Here is a 22,830-nt window from a genome sequence, read left to right as displayed (position 1 = left end):
ACACACACACACACACACACACATACACACACATATAGAACTTGAGGCTAGGCAGGAGTTCAAGAGTGGTCAGTATTAATAAAAAGAAGCTAACCTGTTGAGGGAGAAGGATGAAAAGTACTCCTAGCGCTCTGGAATGTCTTATGATATTTATCTCCAAAACAATCCTATGAATCAAACCCACTTTATATATGAAGAAACAGGCTTGAAGATGTTAAATTACTCACTGCAATCATACCATAGTAACTGGCTGGGCCGGGACTCAAACACAGTCATCTTCAGGCTGTAAAGCCTGAGTCTTGCTACTGCACCAAACCGGTCATTACCACCTGTTTCAGATCTTCTGCTTTTATTCTCAATGAGCCTAGTGGCTCAGCATTTGGGGCAAGGCCAGTTCCAAGGACAGGCATCAAAGGACATGGTGCTCGCCATAAGCACACATGGAAAGGGCCAAGAGTTTAGTCAGTCCAGACCTCCGGGCCTGGGCATTTGTGGTTCTCTCTGCCTGGAATGAGCTCTTCCGATCTCTCTGCATGACTGTCTCATTCTTATCCTCTGGGTTTCGGCTCACACATCACCTCCTCATGCTGTGTGTCTTGTCATAGGCGGATGTCCATGCTGATTGTCATATCTAAAGTAGCTTCCCCTGGTTCCTCAAATCTTACTCATTGAAAGCTCTAGTCTTGTTCATTGCTGTGTCCCTATTGTCTAGAAGACCACCTGGCACCTTGCAGGTTTTTTCATACTGTTTGTTGAATGAATGCTTAAATAACAAATGGGGGGAACCCTACTATATTTCCAGTTTGGCCTGGGAACATGTCTTTGGAGTGAAGCTGTATTTGCAGACATAAAGCATAGTATCATGCGTGTACAGTGAGTTCACTGTTATGTCCTTTGCTCATTTATGGGGACTTTTATTTTTCTGCCCTGTTGTCCTCTCACGAAAACACATATTAGATTTGAGGAGTTAGTCAACAGGCGGGCACCCTGGGTAAACTGTTGGCATTTGCTTGCCAGGCCCATGAATATGTTTTAGCCATTATTGTCCCTGCTCTTTTTGTCTGTAGGTGGTTCATCACGACCCATGCCGTGGGGGTGCGGGACAGTGGAACAGCTTGTTCAGATTTAAACATCTTGCAACTGGGAACTACTTGGCGGCAGAGGTAAGACTGATGGATGTCGTGCTATGGAATCTCTGGTTCTGAAATAGAGAACTAGGCAGTTAGGTTTTCTAAAGTACATTATATTTGCAGGAGCAAGTCCAAATTAGGACATTATACACGTTTCATTACTGCCTATCGTGTTCTGGGTTGACGGATCCATTTTTCTTCAAATGTGAATATTAACTGAAGCCTTAAAATAATCTTTGTCTTAAAATTAAACAACATAGAATCAGAGGCATGGATACATGGAACAGACTGGCATATGTCAGAGGGAAGGGGGCGGGGGGAACTGGATGAAAGAAGGTGAAGAGATTAGGCAAAGAACATATATGCATAACCCATGGATGCAAATAACAGTGTGGTGATGGCCACAGGGAGGGGGAATGGGGCCTGGGGCTGGCCTGAGGTGAGTAAAGGGGAAACAATGGAGGACATCTGTAATAGTGTCAGTAATAAAAATATTAAACAGCAGCAGAACCCTGGGGGTCGGTTTACTGGAAGGTCAAGTGGAATGGGGTATCTGATTTGCATATTCATGTGATTGGTCCTAAAATTTCCCATGGAGCTTCACTCTTTCAGAATGTCTGCATTGGAGAGGTGATGAGCTCATTGTTGTATAGCCTGGATAGTTTCAGGTTCATCTCCAGTGGCCACTGTTTCACTGTTGGGTGGCTTTCATTGTTGATACCACTGGAGAGGAAAGGGTTTTCTTCCTCAGACATAGAATTGTCCGAGAACTGTCAATAAATATGGTAAAAACATGTAAGCTCTTTTCTTTCTCCGCTAAAAGCATGTTGACAATCAGATAGGTATGAAGGGTGGATAGAAGTAAAAGCATAGATGTTTTAGAAATGATTTGATTAAAATTTGGTTATCTAACTTGAAAATAATTTTGAAAATACTGTGTTTTTTTTAGATGTATGAAAAGATCCTTTAATTCTATTCTCCTCAACTCTCTTTCTGTTTTTCAACTTTGTTTCTTCTGGGATTTATAACCAGAATTGGTCTTGGAGTTTTTGGTATTACTTATCTAACTTTGGGGTTTGGATGTGAGGGAGGGTAAGGAAGTGGGGATGGAGAACTGATGAGAAAAAGGTGTGGGAAACAGGACGTTTCCATAAACATGCTGATCCTCTGTCTAAACTGGCACCCACCCCCATGGCCCTCTCCATCCTGTTAATCTGTGCTTACTACCATCTGATTTATTGTGCATTTTATATTATATATACCTATACATACCTATTTCTCTATCAGAATGTATGTTCTATTAAGGCAGGGAATTTTCTTAACATCACCACTGTTTCCCCTGCACCTAGGACAGTGCCTAGAAGTTATTTGATGAATATATTTGGAATGAATGAAGAAGTGTAAAGAAGTTATTCAGCCTTCTATAATGGGAAGGAGAATATAGGGATTTGTATCTGAGAAGCATTTGGAATCACATTTGGGCAAATTAATCTCTCTAAGCTTCAATATCCTCTGGTGAAAGGGGGATAATCAAAATATTTATATAATAAGATTACTAAGAGAATTGAATGAGGTAAAGTGTTTGGCACAGTGAGTGTGTGGCTCAAGATAAGCGGCATGATTCATTTTATTCTGTGATAAATAAGGATTCTTCTTATTTTATAAATAACTGACTCATTATTTATGAATCCCTTCAGCTGAATGAAATATAGTTTTGCAATTTATGGGCTCCTTATACCAGAGATGTTTTGAAGTTTTTTGAAAAGTAACTGTTTGAAGTAAAATTAAGTAGTCGGGTAGAAAATTTTCATCTAGAATAAGAATTATCAAAGTCTACTAGATGTCTCATAAACTACGATTAAAATTACTTTGGCTTTTATGTTTGTGGTTCTTTTTCTTAATTCACTTTCCAATCAATGGCTGTTTTAGCTACGGATGTTGTCTACAAAAATGATATAATTACACATTGTTAGTTTTCCTCATTAATTTCTGTAATTAAAACTTGTGTCATTTGATACATTCAAATGATTGGATTGTTAAGAATAAAATTGTTTATTAACTTTAATGAAGATCCATGACCTCAGTACATAAGTGAACTCATTAAACACTGAAAAGTAGAAAGCAGCTCATACCTGTACAAGAACTTGAAAGATCATCTTTTCATTGTATTTCTAGAGAACACGACTTTAAATGTCAGATGTTATTTTGTTCATTAAAGAGTCTGATGTGTTTGTAGGATCTCTTCTGTCATCTTTAATACTTTAGATAACATCTTTTTTATGGCAAAATGAGAGAAGGATAATTAAGCATTAATACATATCTGAAAATTGAAAGCTAGGAATCTATTTTCTACTGATTTTAACTAGTATAACAGATTGGGTGATTCTGTGTAGTATTGTAGTATCAAAAAAAAAAAAGTCTTAGTTTCACAATACTGACATCCATTAGTTGGGGTTTTATACTTCACATGTCGGCTCTGTCCAGACAAGTCCTACCTCAGATGCTTGTGCTGCTGGTGGGAAAGTGTCCAGGGGTGTGGCAAAGTCACAGCGATTGTAGTCACTGTCGCTTGATAAAACACTGATTTTCAACAATAGGTGGACACTAGCCTGTGACAGTTGAAAAACAATGATTACCCTTTTGCTTTTTAAAGATGCCCAGATCTTTAATTGCAAAGCATTGTTCATGTCATTGAGGTGGGGTGGGGAGTTCCCAACATTTTGAGTTGAAACATCCTAGAAGCATTTGTTTTATTATAAGAGAGAAAAAGCTCCATGGCTTTTATTTTTCAGTTTTATTTCAATATCTAGGTACTACTTAAAAAACAAGACACACATGTTGCGATGCTGAAAATGCTGGAGTTGTGAGTAATTGTTTTGGAATTTATAAAACAGCAAACGTCATCTTTAAGATTTCATACCTGCTTTAATATGATGTTTCTCAGATGCTTGATAACTGCACAGCACGATAGAGAATACTGCAGGTAGAGCAGGAAACAGAGGACTCAGTCCTTGCCCTTTCTGAACCTTCTCGTTTAGAAAGCAGCACATAATAGATGACACAGGATTATCAGCAGGCAAGGTCGTGGAGGGCTGATTATGTGTGTGTGCGCAGGTAGAGTCAGGTTCGTGTGAGATTAACTAAAGAAGGCTCTTGCTTGGGGTGAACTTTTCCATGGTTCTCAAAGAAAGCAATTGACCCAGGTTGGCAGAGAAATAAAAGGAAAATCCTTGTTGACATTGCCAAGGAGACAGATAGAGATGTGGAATGTCTAAATCCTGTGTAGACAATGTAAAAAGAGAGGGCAGCTGAAAGAAAGGGGTTCCAACCAGAATTACTGAGTGACAAACCCTTTGTAGGTTTTGAAAGGAAGTGCTTGAATGGGATCTAATTAGTAATAGGAGTGAAGTTTGAAGTTGATCCTGGTAGCTACCCTGGGGGTTGGGATTGGACAGCTATTTGTAAACATTTGGTAGATACCAGTGATGTCATTAGAAAAATCTAATTTCCACCCTTGAGAGCTCTCAGTACCATGAGATAAATGTATTGTAGCAAATTGGATCGTGGCGGGCTTATGAGAAAACACTAAAGTGCAACACACCTTTGGTAAAGGTGCCAGGGAGATACAAGGAAGGGTGAGGAGGCCAGAGGAAGACCTGCCCGATGGAAGAGGAAGGCAGGTGGGAAAGAGAGAGTGTGCTCAGGCAGTGGGGACAGCTTTTCCACAGGAAGGAGGCCTGGGGTATTGTACAAACTAGTTGCATAGAAGTGGTACATATATCACCCATAGGGTGTGGCGGTAGAAGGTTGCAGGAGAGGGGTAGGGCCAAATGTAGGGCAGCTGCCTTTTTCAGGCCACACATACTAAGCTAAGGAGAATGGGTTTTATCTTTAAAGAACTGTGTTTCAAATAAATCGGTGTCTAAAGAGGAACTAGGAATATATCCCAAGAAACCTGAAACACTAATCACAAAGAATGTATGTGCCCCTATGTTCATAGCAGCACAATTTACAATAGCTAAGATTTGGAAACTGCCCAAGGGCTCATCAGTAGATGAGTGGATAAGAAAGCTGTAGTACATTTACATCATGGAATACTATGCAGCTGTAAAAAAGAAGAACTTCTTAACCTTTGAGACAGCATGGAAGGACCTGGCAAGTATCATGCTAAGTGAAAAAGCCAGTCAGAGAAAGACAAGTATCACATGATCTCACTCACATGTGGAATCTAAGTAACAAAATAAACTGATGAATAAAGTGGATCCAGAGACATGGAAGCATAGAACAGAGTAATTAACCAAAGATTTTGTATGCATACATGCATAAGTCATGGATGCAGACAGTGGGGTGGTGAGGGCCTGGGGCAGGGGGTAATGGTGGGCTGGAGGGTAGGTGGGGGAAAAAAGGGGACATATGTAATACTTTCAACAATAAAGATTTTTAAAAAAGGGGAAGAAAGAGAAAACAGAAGGATCTCTTACCCTTGAGACAGCATGGAGAGACCTGGAGAGTATTATGCTAAGCAAAATAAGCCAGTCAGAAGATGAGCCCTGTCTTCTTGAATTTTTATGGAGGCTTCATTATATAGTTACTAGAGGCCTGGTGCACGAAAATATGTGCACTGTGGGGGGGGGGGTCCCTCAGCTCGGCCTGCACCCTCTTGCAGTTTGGGAGCCCTCAGAAGATGTCCAACTGATGGCTACCCCCCTGGGGAGTGGGCCTAAGCTGCAGTCTGGCCTCCCTCTGTGGGAGGTGACTGGCGGGCTGATCAGGATATAGTGCTGGCCCCCATTGCCCCACTGCTGGTCACCGCCCCTCCACCCTATTGCCATCCCCTCCCTCTGCCCGCTGGCACATACCTTGGCTGGCCTGGTGCCACTTGCTCGCTGGCCCCGCCCCCTGCCAACCAGTCGTTCCACCATTCGGTCCATTTGCATGTTACGCTTTTATTATATAGGATGATTGATTAAATCATTGGCCATTGGTGAACAAGTCACCATCCTGCCTTGTAAAGTCCCAACCCTGCAATCATAGCCTCCATCCTTAGGTTACCTAGGGGCATTCCAAAATCATCTTTTTAATGTTACAAAAGACACCTTTATCTCTCTCACAACCTAGGAAATTCCAAGGGTTTTAGAAGCTCTGTGCTAGGAAAGGAGCTGAAGACCAAATATATATATTTTTTATTATAATTCACAATATCATAGATACTAAAGTAAGTCGGGGTTTAGAAATGGACCCTTATTCAATTTAGAGATTCCAACAGTATTGCTTTATAAAATTCAAGATTCGTTTCGGAGAAATACACAATGCTATAAAGCCATGGACAAAATGTGGAATAAAGTATTTAATTATGAATGAGATAATATATTTGTGACTTCACCAGGTACTGCATTATGGTTCAGTTCTTTCCCTATAATATCAGTTTCTGTCGGCCATTCATGTCATTAGGTGACATGAGGGTGAGGAAGACAGACATACACAGCACAATTGTCAGTTGTCAGCACACTCGTCGCCAGTTTGCCATAGATCTTTTACTCTTGTCATCTATTGGTACAGGAGAGTTAACAGCTATATCTCTGGGGGAGAAAGCAATTTTATTATATTTTGAATATGATAAGGGTGAGGCTCCCTTATCATAAATAGTGGGAAGAATTATAAATCAGGCATCACAATTTCTGATCTGCTGCTTTCTACCTTTTCTTTCTTTGAATATTACTAAAGCAGGGTAGATTTGAGTAGTGCAAAGTAATTTTACTGGTTAAAGATTTTATATTTCCTTTTTAACTTATTTGTTTGTAGGTAGGCAAAACTTCCACCAGATGGCAGTAAATACTTATTTCCTAAATATGCAATGGCCTTTGGATTTAATTAATTAGTTAAGACAGTATTCAAGATCCTGTACATTGGCATAGGATCTTATCAATATTAGGGCTGTAGTTTTAAATATCCCTAAGTTTACCTGGAGAGCAGGGTTTGTATGTATGTATATGGGTATGTATATATACATAAAGACAATAGAACATACATACCTGATCCTATATACACAAATATTTATATAGCAGATATTATATATTATATATCAAGTAAAATTATATATCAAAATATAAATTGTGCCTGGCACATATAAGCATTTAGTAAATGTTATTCTTCTCTTCTTTGTTTAGACTTATGAATCAGAATAATAGATTGGCTCTGAAAGGCCAGTAATTAGAAAGAGGAATATACATATAGGAACATTTAAAAATACACACATGATAACTTAATGACTTTACTGTCATGTATAAGAGTAATAGAATAAATAACATTTTATTATTAAAAAGTAACATTTTCCTTTTGAGCTTACATGCTTTCGGTCTGTTTCTTGCTATTGTGTTAGATCAGTGGTTCCCAAACTTATTTGGCCTACCGCTCCCTTTCCAGAAAAAATATTACTCAGCGCCCCCTGGAAATTAATTTTTTAAAAATTTTAATAGCAATTAAACAGAAAGATATATGCCCCCAAATGCACCTGTGGCCATCACCGCCCCCCTGGATCGCTGCAGCGCCCACCAGGGGGCGGTAGCGCCCACTTTGGGAATCACTGTGTTAGATGGAAGTTGCAGTTGTCTTTCATTTGATTGTGGTATGACCATGACTTTCACTGCCTAGGTGTTCCTATACTCTCTCACTGCCACTTTTCTATACTGACGTGACATTCTCTACGTGACTTTTTTTTTAGTCCTCTTTGGCCATTTAAATGAGAACTCCCTTCAGAGGTTAGCAGTGGGTATTTGTTCTGTGTATTCTCTTGATGTCACTCACTCTCATGGCTTTAGTGGTCCATTAATTTGATCTCAGATGTCCCACTGCCATTGAAACTAAGATTGAATTATATCCCTGCAAGTGGTGAATTTTCTTAGTTCAGGGTTACAAACTTGAGAGTCATGATGAACATATTTTTCTTTCTCAGTTTACACTTTTAGGTTCTACTGACTGTCTCTGTAAAATCTTCTGTGTCTGTGTTCTCCTTCCCATGTCAGCACTGATATTTTTGTTGGCTCTCTACCACCTTTTACTCCAGCCTTGGCTACTTTGACTCTTTCATCCTTTGTCTCCATGGCCAGTTGAGGATGTTTAATGTCTTGTTTCTGCAAATGCCTTCCCAAGGATATTCAGAATTGTTTTTGAAGATGCAAACCTGTTAGCCTGTGGCTTCCAGTCCCCACTGGTCTGTGCTGGTCTTCCTTCCCACCTTGGGCCACACCACTCCTCCTTAGGAGGCAGGAAGGGAGTCACGCTGTTGGAACTAAAAGATGTAGCCTTGGGACCTTCAGACCAGTGCTTCCAAATCACTCTGCCACTCACTAGCAGTGAGACTTTACCCAAGTACTTCCCTTGATGTATCCCAGGGCCTCCTCTGTAAAGTGGGGTTAAGAATCATTTCTAATAGGATAATTATAAGGAGGAAGGAGTAACCTTTAAAAGCATAAAAAAGTATTGCTTAAGTGACATTTATGGGTCTTCTCTGAGCAAATCTCATCTTCTCACGTACATGGCACTCACTCCCTTGCACTGCCTGTTTGCTTCACTCCTTCTTTCCTTCTTTGCCAGTTACAGTTCTGCCCATCCTTCAAGGCTTTTCTCAAATGCTACCTTCTCCATGAATGTAGTCTGTTTTTTTTAAATTTGATTTTAAAGAGAGGAAGGAAGAGAGAGAAAGGGAAGAGAAAGAGAGAGAGAGAGAGAGAGAGAGAGAGAGAGAGAGAAACAAAGAGAAGGGGAGATGTGAAAGAGACAGATAGATTGGTTGCCTCCCACATTCGCCCTGACAGGGGCCTGTGATTGAACCTGCAATCCAGGTATGTGCTCTTGACTGGGAATCCAACTGGAGACCCTTTGATGCACAGGCTGATGCTCTAACCATTGAACCACCGGCCAGGACATGCATTTATTCTTGAATAAATTTTCCAACCACAGATTCCTCCTTATTCTGACCTATATTATTTATAAATTATTCATTCCTCTCTTATATCTCTTGCCACATTCTATTTTGTATTTAGGCTAACTGTATTTATGTCTTATTTCTCCTCCTAGATTGTATGGTCTTATGGTCAGGGACCATATTCTCTTTGTTTTTCCTAAAATACCATATGCCACTGTACTTTACCCATCATAGATGCTCTATTAATATTTATTGGATAAATGATTGGATAGCATATTAGGTCTTTCTCTCCAATGCCAGATTTATAATTTATTGTTAACATAAGGAAATATTTTCTTTAAAGTAGTAAAATATTCAGGAATCTCCATATGACCATGTCTTTTATCTTCTTTTCTGGAAATACATTTTTTTCAGTTTATCCTTAGTTTACTTATGTTAATAATTACTGCTCATATTATTTAGAGAAGGAAAGCAACAGTATAATTACAACATACATTGAAGCATATATTTATTTGGCCTTTAGTTAATATTGGTGAATTTATATAGCCAGAGATTTATTTGGGTGGCTTCTCTTTTTCCTCCTCAACCTTCTCCTCATCCTCACTATTATTATCACTTTAATAAATTCACTGAAGCAACCCTTTATTAATTATTAAAAGAACACATTGCAGCCTGAGAGACAACACATGTGCAGAATTCATCCTTCTTATTGGAATGACACTAAACTCCACAGTCCAAGCCCACAGACATACACTGTTTGTTTGTTTCAAAAGTCCTCATGCATTGTTAGCCCACATGTCTGATATATTTCTCCCCTTTTGCTCAATTTCCTTTTCTTGTGTGTATAGCGTGTGGAGCATGATCTTGACTCATGGTTAAAACTTTCCTTTGCTGTATTTTTAAAAACTGGTGTCTGAGTTATTAGTCAGTTATTGGTAGAATTTGTGGTGTGTAAAATGAACTCTCTTGAATGCTTCCTCAGAGGAGGTGGGATTGTCAGCTCTCACCAGTTCAAAGATGTCAGCTCTTCTTAATAAATAAAGCCCATACACCTGGCAGTTTAGCTCCTGTCTCCTTCTGCTAAAGTTTGAAGGTGAGGTTTTAAATTGTAATATTTGCTAATGGTTTCTTATAAGTACCGCGTGCTAACTGATTGCGCCACTGGAGCTCCGGCTAATGGTTTCTTTCTTAGCTTCTTTTCATATTATACTTAGTTAAGGGTACAATAGTGAACTGAATTAAAGATCATTGATCTTGTTAATGTGCTTTTAATAGCAGTTAAAACTAGCTTTTTTTGTTTGTTTTTTAGCTTAATCCTGATTATCGAGATGCCCAAAATGAAGGAAAGAATGTGGTGAGTAGAGTTGCCCCCCCCCTCCAAACAAATCCAAGATATATTGTTTATATTTTATGTGAACAAATTGAAAAGTTAATAGGAAATTTCAAGACTAGGGTCTCTGAGGGAGAGTCTCTGAGTAGAGGCTGTGGATCAAAGCTAAAAGGGAAAAGATGAACGATGTGGCTTAGGTTATAAGGTGTCTACCGGTGGATTTTTAGGGAGATTTCTAGCAACTTGAAGGCCATTTGTGATTGAACGCTGAAGGCAGCTAGCATCTGAGAGAGATGGTGGGTCTCGATTTAGTTTTCAGAAGTGAAAAGAAATTAGGCAGGAGAAATGGAATTATGGCATCATATTTAAATAGGACAGTAGGCCTATCTTTTTTTTATTCGGGGTAATCTGGGTTCTACTTACAGGGGGACATTGAAGCATCAAATAACTAGATGACTAATTTTTCTGATATTCTAAAGTGTGTTACTCAAAGGGCATCATATCAAAGCTTCAAATAGTGCAATTGAATTGAATTGAATTTCTGAGCTCATCTCCTTTCAGCTACATACTATTTGGTGGTACTGCTAATAATTCTGGCCAGAGCTGAGTGGGAGAATAGAGCGTATGAAGGTTTATGGAGCAGCATAAAGAATATAAGTAATAAATCCATGATGAAGTTTACTCTTTGTGTTAGTTAAGCTTTTACTTAGACATGATAGATTTTTTTCCCTTTTGATTCTGGAATATAATTTCTTTATTCACCTCTAAAGGTGAGAAAGAGCACTCTTTTGTTTGAACAATACTTTAATTGCAGGTCACACAGGTGGTTCTGCCTTTGCTGTGAGACTTTATGACTGGATGTCATCTGTCATCTCAGAGACACATCCAAATGGAGGCATCTCATTCTATTCTTTTCCTCTCCCAAAATCCCCAGCTAGAATATGGAACAATAAAGCTAACAATATGGCTCCTCATTTTATAGACCATTTACCACCTAGCAATAATTACGTTTCTATGTAAAAAAAGAAACCAAAGGAGCAGTTCGAGTTTCACCCATGAAAAATGAAACCAATTTCCCAAAGCAGAACAGAATTCTCTCTCACCTCAGATCTGGGCTCCAGTATGCCTGGGTTCACTGTGGCCGTGCTAATTATTTTCTTTCCTAATTTTCCCTGTGTTGTCTGTTTAATATCCAGTTAATATTTTCCTGTAATTTATCAACCTGTTTCAAAACGCTGCCTTCCATGTTTGAAGTGTCAAAGGTTAATGCATGGTGCTGCTGAAATGAGGTGGTGTGTGTCAGAGCTCCCATTAAGACCCAAATTGCTGTATTTATTCTACAAAAGAGCCTATTATTTCCAATCTTACAAATGTGTGGCATCCACAGGGACTCTGTAAACACTGGAGCTGTGTCAAGCCCGGCCGGGAACCTGACAGTCATTCGTTTCTTCTCCTTGAAAGGCCGCTCATCCCTTCAAATGGCTCCTTGAAGGGGGTTTTTGGGGAGTGGCACCGCACGTTTGAACATGACCATATTTATGTGGGATGTGATCTGATGTTTTCAAGGGAGTGTCTTTTGTCTGTGCTGAGGATTCTTGATCTCAGCAATACTGATGTCTTAGGTCCGATGATTCTTTGTCCTGGGGGGCTTTCCTTTGCATTGTGGGATGTTCAGCAGCCTCCATGGGCTCTATACTCACTGGATGCCAGCAGGGGCTCCCCCTATCCCAAGCTGCAGAACTCTAAGTGTATCTGGAAATTGCCAAATGCCCTCTTGGGGGCCAGACTTCTTCCTGTTGAGAACCATCAGTCTTTTTTAAAAAATATATTTTTATTGATTTTACAGAGAGGAAGGGAGAGGGATAAAGAGTTAGAAACATCGATGAGAGAGAAACATCGATCAGCTGCCTCCTGCACACCCCCTACTGGGGATCGAGCCCACAACCACGGTGCATGCCTTTGACCGGAATCGAACCTGGACCCCTTCAGTCCATGGGCCAAAGCTCTATCCATTGAGCCAAACTGGTTAGGGTGAAAATCATCAGTCTTTGTGTATAAACATACAGAAACAAAAATGTTCTAGGAACTATGAAACTTTCCTGAAATATACTTGAAAATCCTATTCTGTAGAATTTTTTTTTTGGGGGGTGGGGTGGGTGGGTTGGTGGGTACCAGATTCTGAAAGAAGACCACCACATTTCCTTGAGTTTTACTGTATATTCATCAGTGGTAGTGTGATAAGGAAAAGAAAAAGGGGTCCTACTAGGGTTTAGTTTGAGAATAACAGATTGTTGAGGAACCATGGCAAAAGAAGTGTCTGCAGCTTTAAATGGCAGGATTGTGTCTGTTACATAAAGTCAGCAGGCAGAGCCCCCCGAGGGTCTGAACAGAAACACAGATGCCTGCACATCATTATGCTGCTGTGGCCTCACACAGGTCTGAATCAGCCCTGCAAACGCATACATTGTTTCTTACAGAATGTCTCTGGCTCCTGACAGCAGAATTGCAACGTGATGTCTCTGCTAACAATCCGATGACTCACAAATGAGTCAACAGAGAAGGTGTTACAGGAGGCTAACTGCTGTGCTGCCACCAGCGGTCCCAGGACAGGCAGGGGAGCCAGGCAGGCCATGAGTTTCCTGGGCCTGATTTTCATAAGGGATTTTCACCTCCTATAACCCGGGAGGCTGCATGCCTTCTCTTCCAAGTGAAAATGCTAGTTTTATAAGAGCCCAGCAGACGAGGTTAATATTCTGAGGCCCTGCATTCCCTAAATGGAGTGTTTTGGGTAGCCAGCTGATGTTAAATTTAACACCTGTCTAAGCTCGGCTGTACCTTCATGGATCCTCATGATGCAAGAGGGAGGGCATTGTGCTTCTGTAATTCTCTGTGGGGAGCTAGTGCTTTTGTGTCTTTTTCTTACTCAAAAAATGATGTGGGTTTATATACAAAAGCCACAAGCACATCATTTTGAGCAGAACTGTCTTTGTGTTATAGAAATATAAGACCGATTTTCTTGTACAATGAAGCTTGAGCCATACGTTTAAAACTTGTATACTTATAGCTCATTATTTATATTTTACTCTTTAAAAATGTTGAGGGGCTGGCTTGAATTTTACTGTCAAACTGTTTCTGAAGGAGAGTTTAAGCAGATTCACAGAGTGAAAGATATTGGAAGCAGAAAATTTAAGAATGCAGCACTCTTTAAAAATTTCTTAACAGGTTAAAAGCTCTTATTCACACTAACAATTATTAGGCTATTTATAAACGCAACTTATCTATTCATTAGAGCTTTTTCCTCCAAGGACCTAAGTAAATTATTTAGTGGTACAATAGTACATTCCTCTTATCCTATGTAATTAAAATTGGGTCTTAAATAGTGAGTAATTCAGAGTGACCTTTTAAATTAGCCCCAAGAAGTGAGGTTTTTCTATGCTTGGAAAATATTTTTATTGTTCAGTGTAAAATATGTCTCTGACTACTTTTGTTGGGACCCCCACTGGGGATGTTACCAAGGAGGATTGGGTAGAAGAGCAATCTCTGGGAACCTGGATCTGCTTTTGTTATGCCCAGATTTCAAGATCCCCATTAGACCACACCAGGGAGCCAGCCGAGTCCGATGCAAAAGCAGAGAGTCTTTTATTCGAACTAGTTCGGCTCCCCGATGCAACGGTAAGCCAAGTGGCAGAGAGAGGGCGAGAGAGCTCGGGAGAGAGGTTTTATAGTAAGGGGAGGAGAGAGGACTGTGGGCCCTGCCGATTGGCCAGGGGCAAGTCGGTGTCTCGTTACACAGGATGTGGTCATCTCCATGGCGCGCACTTCCCTTGGCTGTCATTGGTTAGTTTAAAAAAAATCCTGGGTGTGGCTAGCAGAGGCTTGGGCTTCCGGGAAGAAGCCCCGCTGAGCACATGGCTGCCCAAAGATGGAGGATACGGGGTAAGATGGAGGGCGTAGCCCTTGCCCTTTCACTTTCTTTTTATAAGTCTAGAAAATTCATTTTATTAGCCTTGAAAAAGTGGAGTGCATACATGTGTATCGGCTCTTGCTAAATGAACTCACAGATGACTGATGTATAAACCACAATGCCAACTTTCAATTGCTAGGTATATCTAAATCATTGGATCAGTTAATGCATTTTCTTTGAAGGAAAATCTATATTAAAAGCTAAATTATAATTGTAAGATGGGTGTGCAGGGCTTAGGAAATTAGATGACACTTATTCCTTTTAGACATACGGGATTCCTCCAAGAAGCCTGGAATGCTAATTTGTTGCATCGACACTTGGCAATGGTGAGAGGACAGTTACCATCCCCTCAAAGAGCTATATTTGTTACATTCCTCCTTGCCCTTAGGCCCTGGCAATCATGAATCTACTGTCGCTATGGAGTTGCCTATTCTGGACACTTCATATATGGACTCATACAGTATGTGGCTTTTTGGGTCTGGCTTCTTTCACTTAGCACAGTGTTTTCAAGGTTCATGTAAGTTGTAGAATGTATCTGTATTTCATTCTTTTTTTATGACCGAATAATATTCCAGTGTGCATATACCACATTTTGTTTATCCATCTACCATTTGATAGACATTTGGGTTCTTTCTATGTTTTGGCTGTTATAAATGATGCTGCTACCAACATTCATGTACAAGTTTTTGTGTGGTCCATGAGTGTTATGATTTCTCTACATCCTCACCAATAGTAGTCAGTGTCTGTCTCTTTGATTATAGCCGTCCTAGTCCATTTAACTAATTAGTAATGATGCTGAGCATCATCGCATGTGCTTTTTGTCCATTTGTATGTCTTCTATGGAGAAATGTGTATTAAAATCCTTTGCTCAATTTTTAATTGGGTGTCTTTTTACAATTGAGTTGTAAGTGTTCTTTATATTTTCTGGATATAATTCTCTTTTCAGATATATGATTTACAAATATTTTCTTGACTCTGGAGTTTTTAATAGACACTGTTTTTTTTTAGAGTAGTTCTAGGTTCAGAGCAAAACCCTGGCAGTTTCTCTGCCTGTTCACAGTTCAGAGGTGCTACCAGCTTGTGCACCATTTTTAGAAGACATCAGAATGAAACTGCAAGCGTTTTCTGGTTGCAAGGAACATGCTATTCACAGTCTTGGGATGGAAATACAAATGAATGTTTTGCAATGATCAGGTGTAATATTTCATTGTCATAGCAGCCATTAAACAAATGCTTGTGGTTGGATATGAACTGCATTCGTTTGCCTTTTGAGCAACTTCCTGTGATGGTACAAAATGGTGCTCTCTTTCTCTCTCTGTGTCTCATTTTAAAACTTAATTTGTTTCAATAAATATGTATAAGTAGCCCGAACCCGTTTGCTCAAGTGGATAGAGAGTCGGCCTGCAGACTGAGGGGTCCCAGGTTCGATTCCAGTCAGGGGCATGTGCCTTGGTTGCGGGCAAATCCCCAGTGGGGAATGTGCAGGAAGCAGCTGATCGATGTTTCTCTCTCATCAATGTTTCTAACTCTCTATCTCTCTCCCCTCCTCTCTGTAAAAAAGCAATAAAATATATTTAAAAAAAATATATAAGTAATTACATTTATGTACTTAATTACCACGCTTATATTATGTTTTGGTTTCTTGTGCTTCAAATTCTTCCACGGAGGATTGGGACGTGGGGAAGTTCAAGTAGAAATACCTAATCATCAGTCTTGTGTGGTTGCCTGCTAAAATGGTAAGGGTGACCTAGAAATATTGACTGAGTGTCACATCACTATGAAGGCTTTTATTTGTGAAGGTCTCACTTTATTTTACTTCATATGCTATTATAGTATGTTCTTGGTTCTAATGGAACAAGCCAATGAATTGGATGGGAATGTTGTGGGTGATTCTCCTTCTCTCCAGGTTAATGTCCCATTTATGGTTTTGGATTTAGGCAGGAGCTCTGAAACACTGTCATGCTTACTCTTTGACTTATGATATCTATATGATTCAACACACTAGTTCTTCCTTGTGTTTGTTTTAAATGTGGAATGGTCAAAATTACTACTGTGTAAATAGGTTTAGTAAAGGAAGGGAACATAACTAATGTGACTTTCAGTGCCTGGATAATTTTCCCAGATCCTGCCACCCCTCCAGGAGTGTGAGGCTTAGCACTGTTGATAATAATTGCCTCAAAGGCTGTCTGGCCTGACCTGCTATTTTTGGTTCATGTGAAATATACATCACTGTAACCCAATGAAGAAATAACATGCAGATTTAAACCTTATATCCCAGATAACTGGAGAGTTTAGTTAGAAATCTGATGAAAGTAAATAGTCTTGTTTCTACTCAACAGAGAGATGGAGATCTTACAACGTCGAAGAAGAAACGCCAGGCAGGGGAGAAGATCATGTACACCTTGGTCTCGGTCCCACATGGGAATGACATTGCGTCCCTTTTTGAACTGGATGCCACCACTCTTCAGAGAGCGGACTGCCTGGTTCCTAGGTAAGAAAATAAGTGATGGTTAAGGCATAGTGTTTCTTTGAATAAGTTCACTGAAAGGTAAAACATTAAAACCATAATCTTATATAATTTTTGTGATATAAAGGGAGAGAGCATAAGTGAAGAACAAGTGTGTAACAAATCACGCCTCTTTTGTGAGTAGGTTAACATAGTTTGCTTTATTTTTGTAAATAATTAAAATGTGCATGACCAAAGGAATTCTGAAAAATGTATAGCAATCATTTATTGTTGCTTGTATGGATTTTGGTTACTAAAATGAATAATAATCTAGAAGCTTTCTATTAATATTGATATAATTTATTTTTATTATGTTAAATCCCAGATAGCTTTCATTAATTCGTTCATTCATTTAGTCAGTCAACAAATCTTTATTGAACATCGATTAAATTCTAGGCATTGCACTTGGCTTTGGGAAGACAACACTGAACACACTGGTTATTCACTTAAATTTAAATGAGGGAGAGAGGTGATATACAAACATTAAATATAAGGTCAGGTAATGAAAATGCTTTGAAAAAATGCAGAGTTTGGAGAGAGTTCTATTACGTATGAGTATTCAGAAATGGCCTCTGATTTAGGACATTTGAGAAACTATCTGAATGATTTCAGGAATCAGTCCTCTATATTAGGAGTGTTTTAAGCAGCAGGAATATGAAATGGAAACATCTTGAAATTTACCAAGTATTCTGAAGGGCCAGCTGGGAGACAAGTTGGACCTAAGTGAGCAAGAGGAAGAGAGAGGAGGATTGGTAATGTGGTAGCCAGAACTTAATGTAAGACAATATCTTACATTCTTTTGCTTGTATTTGATTACTTTAGTAAACCTCTTTTGCCTACACCTGTCTACCTTCCATCAATAATATTATGATGCACTCCCTTAGATAAGCGATTTACAACCTTTTTCATCTCATAGCACACAAACTAATTACTAAAATTCTGTTTCACACCAAAAAATATATCATATTTTTTCCTGATCTTACAGAAAAATAGGTCTAATTTGATTTCATTCACACTAGACAGCTATTGTTGTGTTGGCTGTTGTCATTTTTTCTATTTGACAGTGTAAGGGAAAAGAGGTCAGCTGTTGCATGTTTTAAAAATTTCTTGCGGCACGCCAGTTGAAAATCGCTGCTTTAGATGCATAGATGAGTCTTGCCCATGTTATTATGTCTAGTGGATGGTTCTAAATTGTCCTTGATAGAGCATTATTGTACTTGGCCTTGGCCAAATGACAGTGGTGAGACTTATGATACTTACACAAAATGCGGACAGGGAGTGTAAAACGCTGCCGTTCTAACACTGCTGAGGAACACTGCTCCTTGAACTTCCCAGAGGCTTTCGTGGTTGTTCTCCTTCAGGAGAAATATTGCCAGATCTTGGCTTCCTGCGAGGTGTACCTCACTCTTCCCTGTTCTGCTGGCCTGTAAAGAGATTCCCTCTGAAGGCTTTACCTGACCCAGGCCTCCGGCCTTCTCTTCTCAGTATTGGGATCTTAATCCTCATAAGACTTTCATCCTTTTACATTTAAAAGCAAAATGGAGTCCTTCTTGAACTCTAACCAAGAAAGTTTGCTTAAGGAAGTGATGAAAAGCTCTCACTATAAAGTGCATAGACCCATGACAAATCCCTGAGCCTTGCTTTATCTGAAAGCGTTCATCTATTACTATTTAGTAGAACTTTTGAAGCCTTTCTCAGTGTAGAACGGAGATTTGTATGAACAGATTCGTTTGTCATTAATTATATTAAAGCTAATGTTAATGAACACTTAATAATAACTACACTTATGCTAAAGCTCTTGAGCACTTTCTAAGTGCTAAGCCCTGCCAAGTCCTTATTTAATCCTGGCAGCACACTTACAAATAAGGAAAGAGAGACAGAGCAGGGCTTTTCAAGTTGACTGTATATTGTAATCACCTGGGTAGCACTGGGATCTCTCTGTGCTCTGACCAGTGCAGCCAGAGTTTAGGCTGTGGAATGCAGGCTTTACTTTTTAAAATCATTACCCAGGTATTTGATCCTGAAGTGTGGGAACTAAAAAAATCTATATTCTTAACCACTGTGCTACAATGCCTTCATGTTTTAGCCAGGGGTCCTCAAACTTTTTAAACAGGGGGCCAGTTCACTGTCCCTCAGACCGTTGGAGGGCCGGATTATAGTTTAAAAAAAATCTATGAACAAATTCCTATGCACACAGTGGCCGTAGTTTGAGGACCCCTGTTTTAGACATTCAGATTATATCGAGACCTTAATAACAACACATTTGCATGGCAAATGAAGGAGTTATTCATTTTCATAATTCTTGCAAAATATAAAATTATACTTAAGTGTAATATCTTTAGTTTGGGACCCAGCAATCTAGGTTGACTCAATAGCATCTATTGAACAAGTATAGGAGTAAGAGTAGGGGCAACAGCCACAGGGCTGAGTAAGATGTGGCCCACACTTTCCAGATGCTTAAAAGACAGTTGGGAAGACAAGTGAATCCAAATAACATCTCCTGGGTAAATCTGTGCAGAAGATGGTAAAACAGTTATTTTAAAATTTCTGATGATTTGGACAATGGTTGGATTTTGCTATTTTAGATTTTTGAAAACCAGTCTTTATTTTATTTACTTTTATGAATGAGCAGAACCATGAAGTTGAATGAACCTCTTACTTTCTCTGAGGCCCTTGGCATTTTAGTTGACTTTCTTTTATTGCTTTCTGTCTCATGTTGTATGACTCATGTATGTCTTACATTTCCTACTAAATTCTCAGGAACTTGAAAGCAGAGGACTTACCACAATGGTACTCTTTTAATTGACACAACTCATTTATGTTCATGAAATGATAAGAGAAGATTCACTAACAAGGATGATATTTGAGTTGGAAGAAGTTCTAGCTGTCCTTTCTCAGGCACTCTCACAGTTCATATACAGTTGATCCTTATTATTCCCAGTACCCTGAAGTAGCAACTACTGAGCCATTGCTCATCGGGGAAATACACAGTTAGGTTCCTGTGAGCCTCTGGTCACAGTATTTTTGGCAGTCATTGAACACATAACCTTGTTTTATGTATATTTCTGTTTAAAGACACCTTATTTAATCTATGTTGTTGATTCCTTTACATTGAACTCACAGCTGTTAGCACTACAGCTCATGTCTGAATGAAGCTTATCTAACAGGAGTATTTTCTCCTTAAGGCACAGCACAACCTTGCTCTTGGGTATAGTAAACCGCACTGTGTTTGGGAACTGTTTAAAACAAGTGTGGAATCCATGAATAATGAGATCAACGGTGTATACTTTTACATGCAGATGATTAAACTACAGAAAGGACTACTGTCCTAGCCAGTTTGGCTCAGTGGATAGAGTGTTGGCCTGCTGACTGAAGGGTCTGGGTTTGATTCAGGTCAAGGGCACATACCTTGGTTGCAGGCTTGATCCCTGTCCTGGTTGTGGCATGTGCAGAAGGCAACCAATCTGATGTGTCTCACATTGATGTTTCTCTCTGTCTTTTCCTCTCCCTTCACTTTTTCTAAAAATCAATAGAAAAATATCCTCGAGTGAGGATTAACCCTTCCCTCCCCCCCCAAAAAAGGACTGCTGTCAGCAGTTTTAACTGAGTTGGTTACTTGATCAATGCTTGTCATATTAGCATCTATCAGAATTTCATGGAGAGCCTGTTAAAATACTCATTGTTGGGCCTTACCCTCTGAGTTTCTGAGTCAGTGGATGAGGATGAAGCCTCAGAATTTGCATTTCTAACAAGTTCTCAGGTGATTCTGATACTGCTGGGCACACTTAGGTAATAATACTGCATGCATTGAAAGAGTCTATAGTTCAGAAATTTTCCTTCAACCAGACTGATCAATACTTGAGTCAATTACTAGTCTAAAATATATCTGTATTCATATTGTGTATGAAATTGTTAAATATGTTAATATGTAAGTGGGTTAACTTTATATTGTGTTTTATATTATTTTGCTTTTAGGAACTCCTACGTTCGGTTAAGACATTTATGTACCAACACATGGGTAACCAGCACTAGTATCCCTATAGACACAGATGAAGAGAGGCCTGTTATGTTGAAGGTAAATGTTCCTGAAAATGGTTTGATTTTCAGTCAAATGTTGTGTGAATAGGATTAAGGGGTGACTGACATATTTCTTTCAACCCATCCTCACCAGTATTAGAGATTATTGCAATTCATTTCATCATGCTCTCGTGTCTGCCAGCTGCTTAGGTAGCTGAGCTAAGTGGCTTGGCTTTGGCAGGGCTGTGAGGCTGAGGAGGATGCGGCACAGGTACCAAAGGGTGGGGGCAGCCTGGAGAAAGGGGAGAAGATTCCAGGACTGCACTTTCTCTGTTGAAACGGAAGCAAAGAGCAAGTGTGATAGGGATGCGTTTGGGGACAAGGCAGGATGTGGACATGGACCATCTGTGTTCCTTTCGCCTTTCATAGAAGGTGTTGTGGGTGGGAATTAGGTGTTTGCATGATCTACTCCTGTTTTGCATTTCTTAAACCGTACTGAGATGTATTGGTATTTGAAGTACATTGCATGGTTGTTTAAAAAGAAACAACTCATCTGAATGGACAAAACCCCACCACATTGCAGATTGGAACTTGCCAAACAAAAGAAGATAAAGAAGCATTCGCCATTGTGTCCGTCCCGCTGTCTGAGGTGCGAGACTTAGATTTTGCCAATGACGCAAATAAAGTGCTGGCGACCACGGTTAAAAAGCTGGAAAACGGCACAATAACTCAGAATGAAAGGAGGTTAGTAACTTTTAAAAATGACTCTTATATCATCAGGACTCAGTTGTCCACTCCTGCAGTAAACCTCAGGTGAACACGTGGGGAACCAGTACTAGTATTCCTATAGACACAGATGAAGAGAGGCCTCTTACGTTGACGGTAAACGTTCCATTACCACAATGGTATTTTAATAGACACAACTCATATATGTTGTGCTCTATGGGGAGCACCCTAAAGCAGTCTTCAGAGTGCGCTCCATAGCAGCACACCTGATTCTGATGAGCAGGTCATGGTGAGTGACTGAAAATGGTGACATTCAAATCTGGTGAAATATTTACTTTTTCCATTTTAGTTTGGCTTGAAAAGAGTTGTTTTTCATTACTCTCTAACATTTCCTTTCCTTTTATTTTTTAAAATAGTTTTTATTGATTTCAGAGAGGAAGGGAGAAGGAAAGAGAGATAGAAACATCAATGATGAGAGAGAATCATCTATTGGCGGCGACCTGCACACTCCAACCTGGGCATGTGCCTTGATTGGGAGTCAAATCATGACCTCCTGGTTCATAGGTCAATGCTCAACCACTGAGCAACACTGGCTGGGCTGATCTTTCCTTTTAAATGTTTCATAAGAGATTCACAGTACCTTTTGCTGCACTTGATTTGCGATTTTGGATTTCTAAAGGTTCTAAAAGAAGTTGTATTTTTGTTGTTCTTACTTATTCAAGATACAGTTCTCTGCTCAGATACCACACAAAAAACCCCCACAAACAAACAAACAAAAACCCCCAAATATATAATACCAGAAAACAGTCTTCATGATGTAGCTCTCTGCTCTTACAACTCCCTCAGAGAAACTGGCTCCTTAATTCTTCAACTCTGGTTTTGGAAATAAGTGAGAAAGAGAATGATATTGATAGATGTTAATTATTTTATCCCTACCTCATGTTGGCACTATACATATATTTTATCTAATCCTTCATACATTGGAACTCTCATACACAGTTGGTGAAATGATAGTTGGTATAAGCACTTTGGAAAATAGTTTTTTTTTAAAAATATATTTTATTGATTTTTTACAGAGAGGAAGGGAGAGAGAGATAGAGAGTTAGAAACATCGATGAGAGAGAAACATCGACCAGCTGCCTCCTGCACATCTCCTACTGGGGATGTGCCCGCAACCCAGGTACATGCCCTTGACCGGAATCGAACCTGGGACCTTTCAGTCTGCAGGCCGAC

General features: G+C 39.6%; 1 protein-coding gene across 7 annotated transcripts in view; it reads left to right on the top strand.

Moving 5' to 3' along the window:
- The window catches only part of ITPR2 (inositol 1,4,5-trisphosphate receptor, type 2), a 401,602-nt gene that overhangs the window by 68,301 nt on the left and 310,471 nt on the right, over positions 1 to 22,830 (top strand). For all 7 annotated transcript variants that reach the window (XM_014544263.1, XM_014544267.1, XM_014544268.1 and 4 more), the window contains 5 exons: positions 1,068 to 1,163; positions 10,364 to 10,408; positions 16,688 to 16,839; positions 20,830 to 20,929; positions 21,455 to 21,615. In XM_014544263.1, coding sequence (XP_014399749.1) covers positions 1,068 to 1,163; positions 10,364 to 10,408; positions 16,688 to 16,839; positions 20,830 to 20,929; positions 21,455 to 21,615 — 554 coding nt within the window. The remainder of the gene's footprint in view (positions 1 to 1,067; positions 1,164 to 10,363; positions 10,409 to 16,687; positions 16,840 to 20,829; positions 20,930 to 21,454; positions 21,616 to 22,830) is intronic.

Source organism: Myotis brandtii, unplaced genomic scaffold (genome assembly GCF_000412655.1).
Source record: "Myotis brandtii unplaced genomic scaffold, ASM41265v1 scaffold358, whole genome shotgun sequence".
NCBI lineage: Eukaryota > Metazoa > Chordata > Mammalia > Chiroptera > Vespertilionidae > Myotis > Myotis brandtii.
Note: the sequence above shows the minus strand (reverse complement) of the source record. Positions and strands in the feature narration are given on the sequence as shown.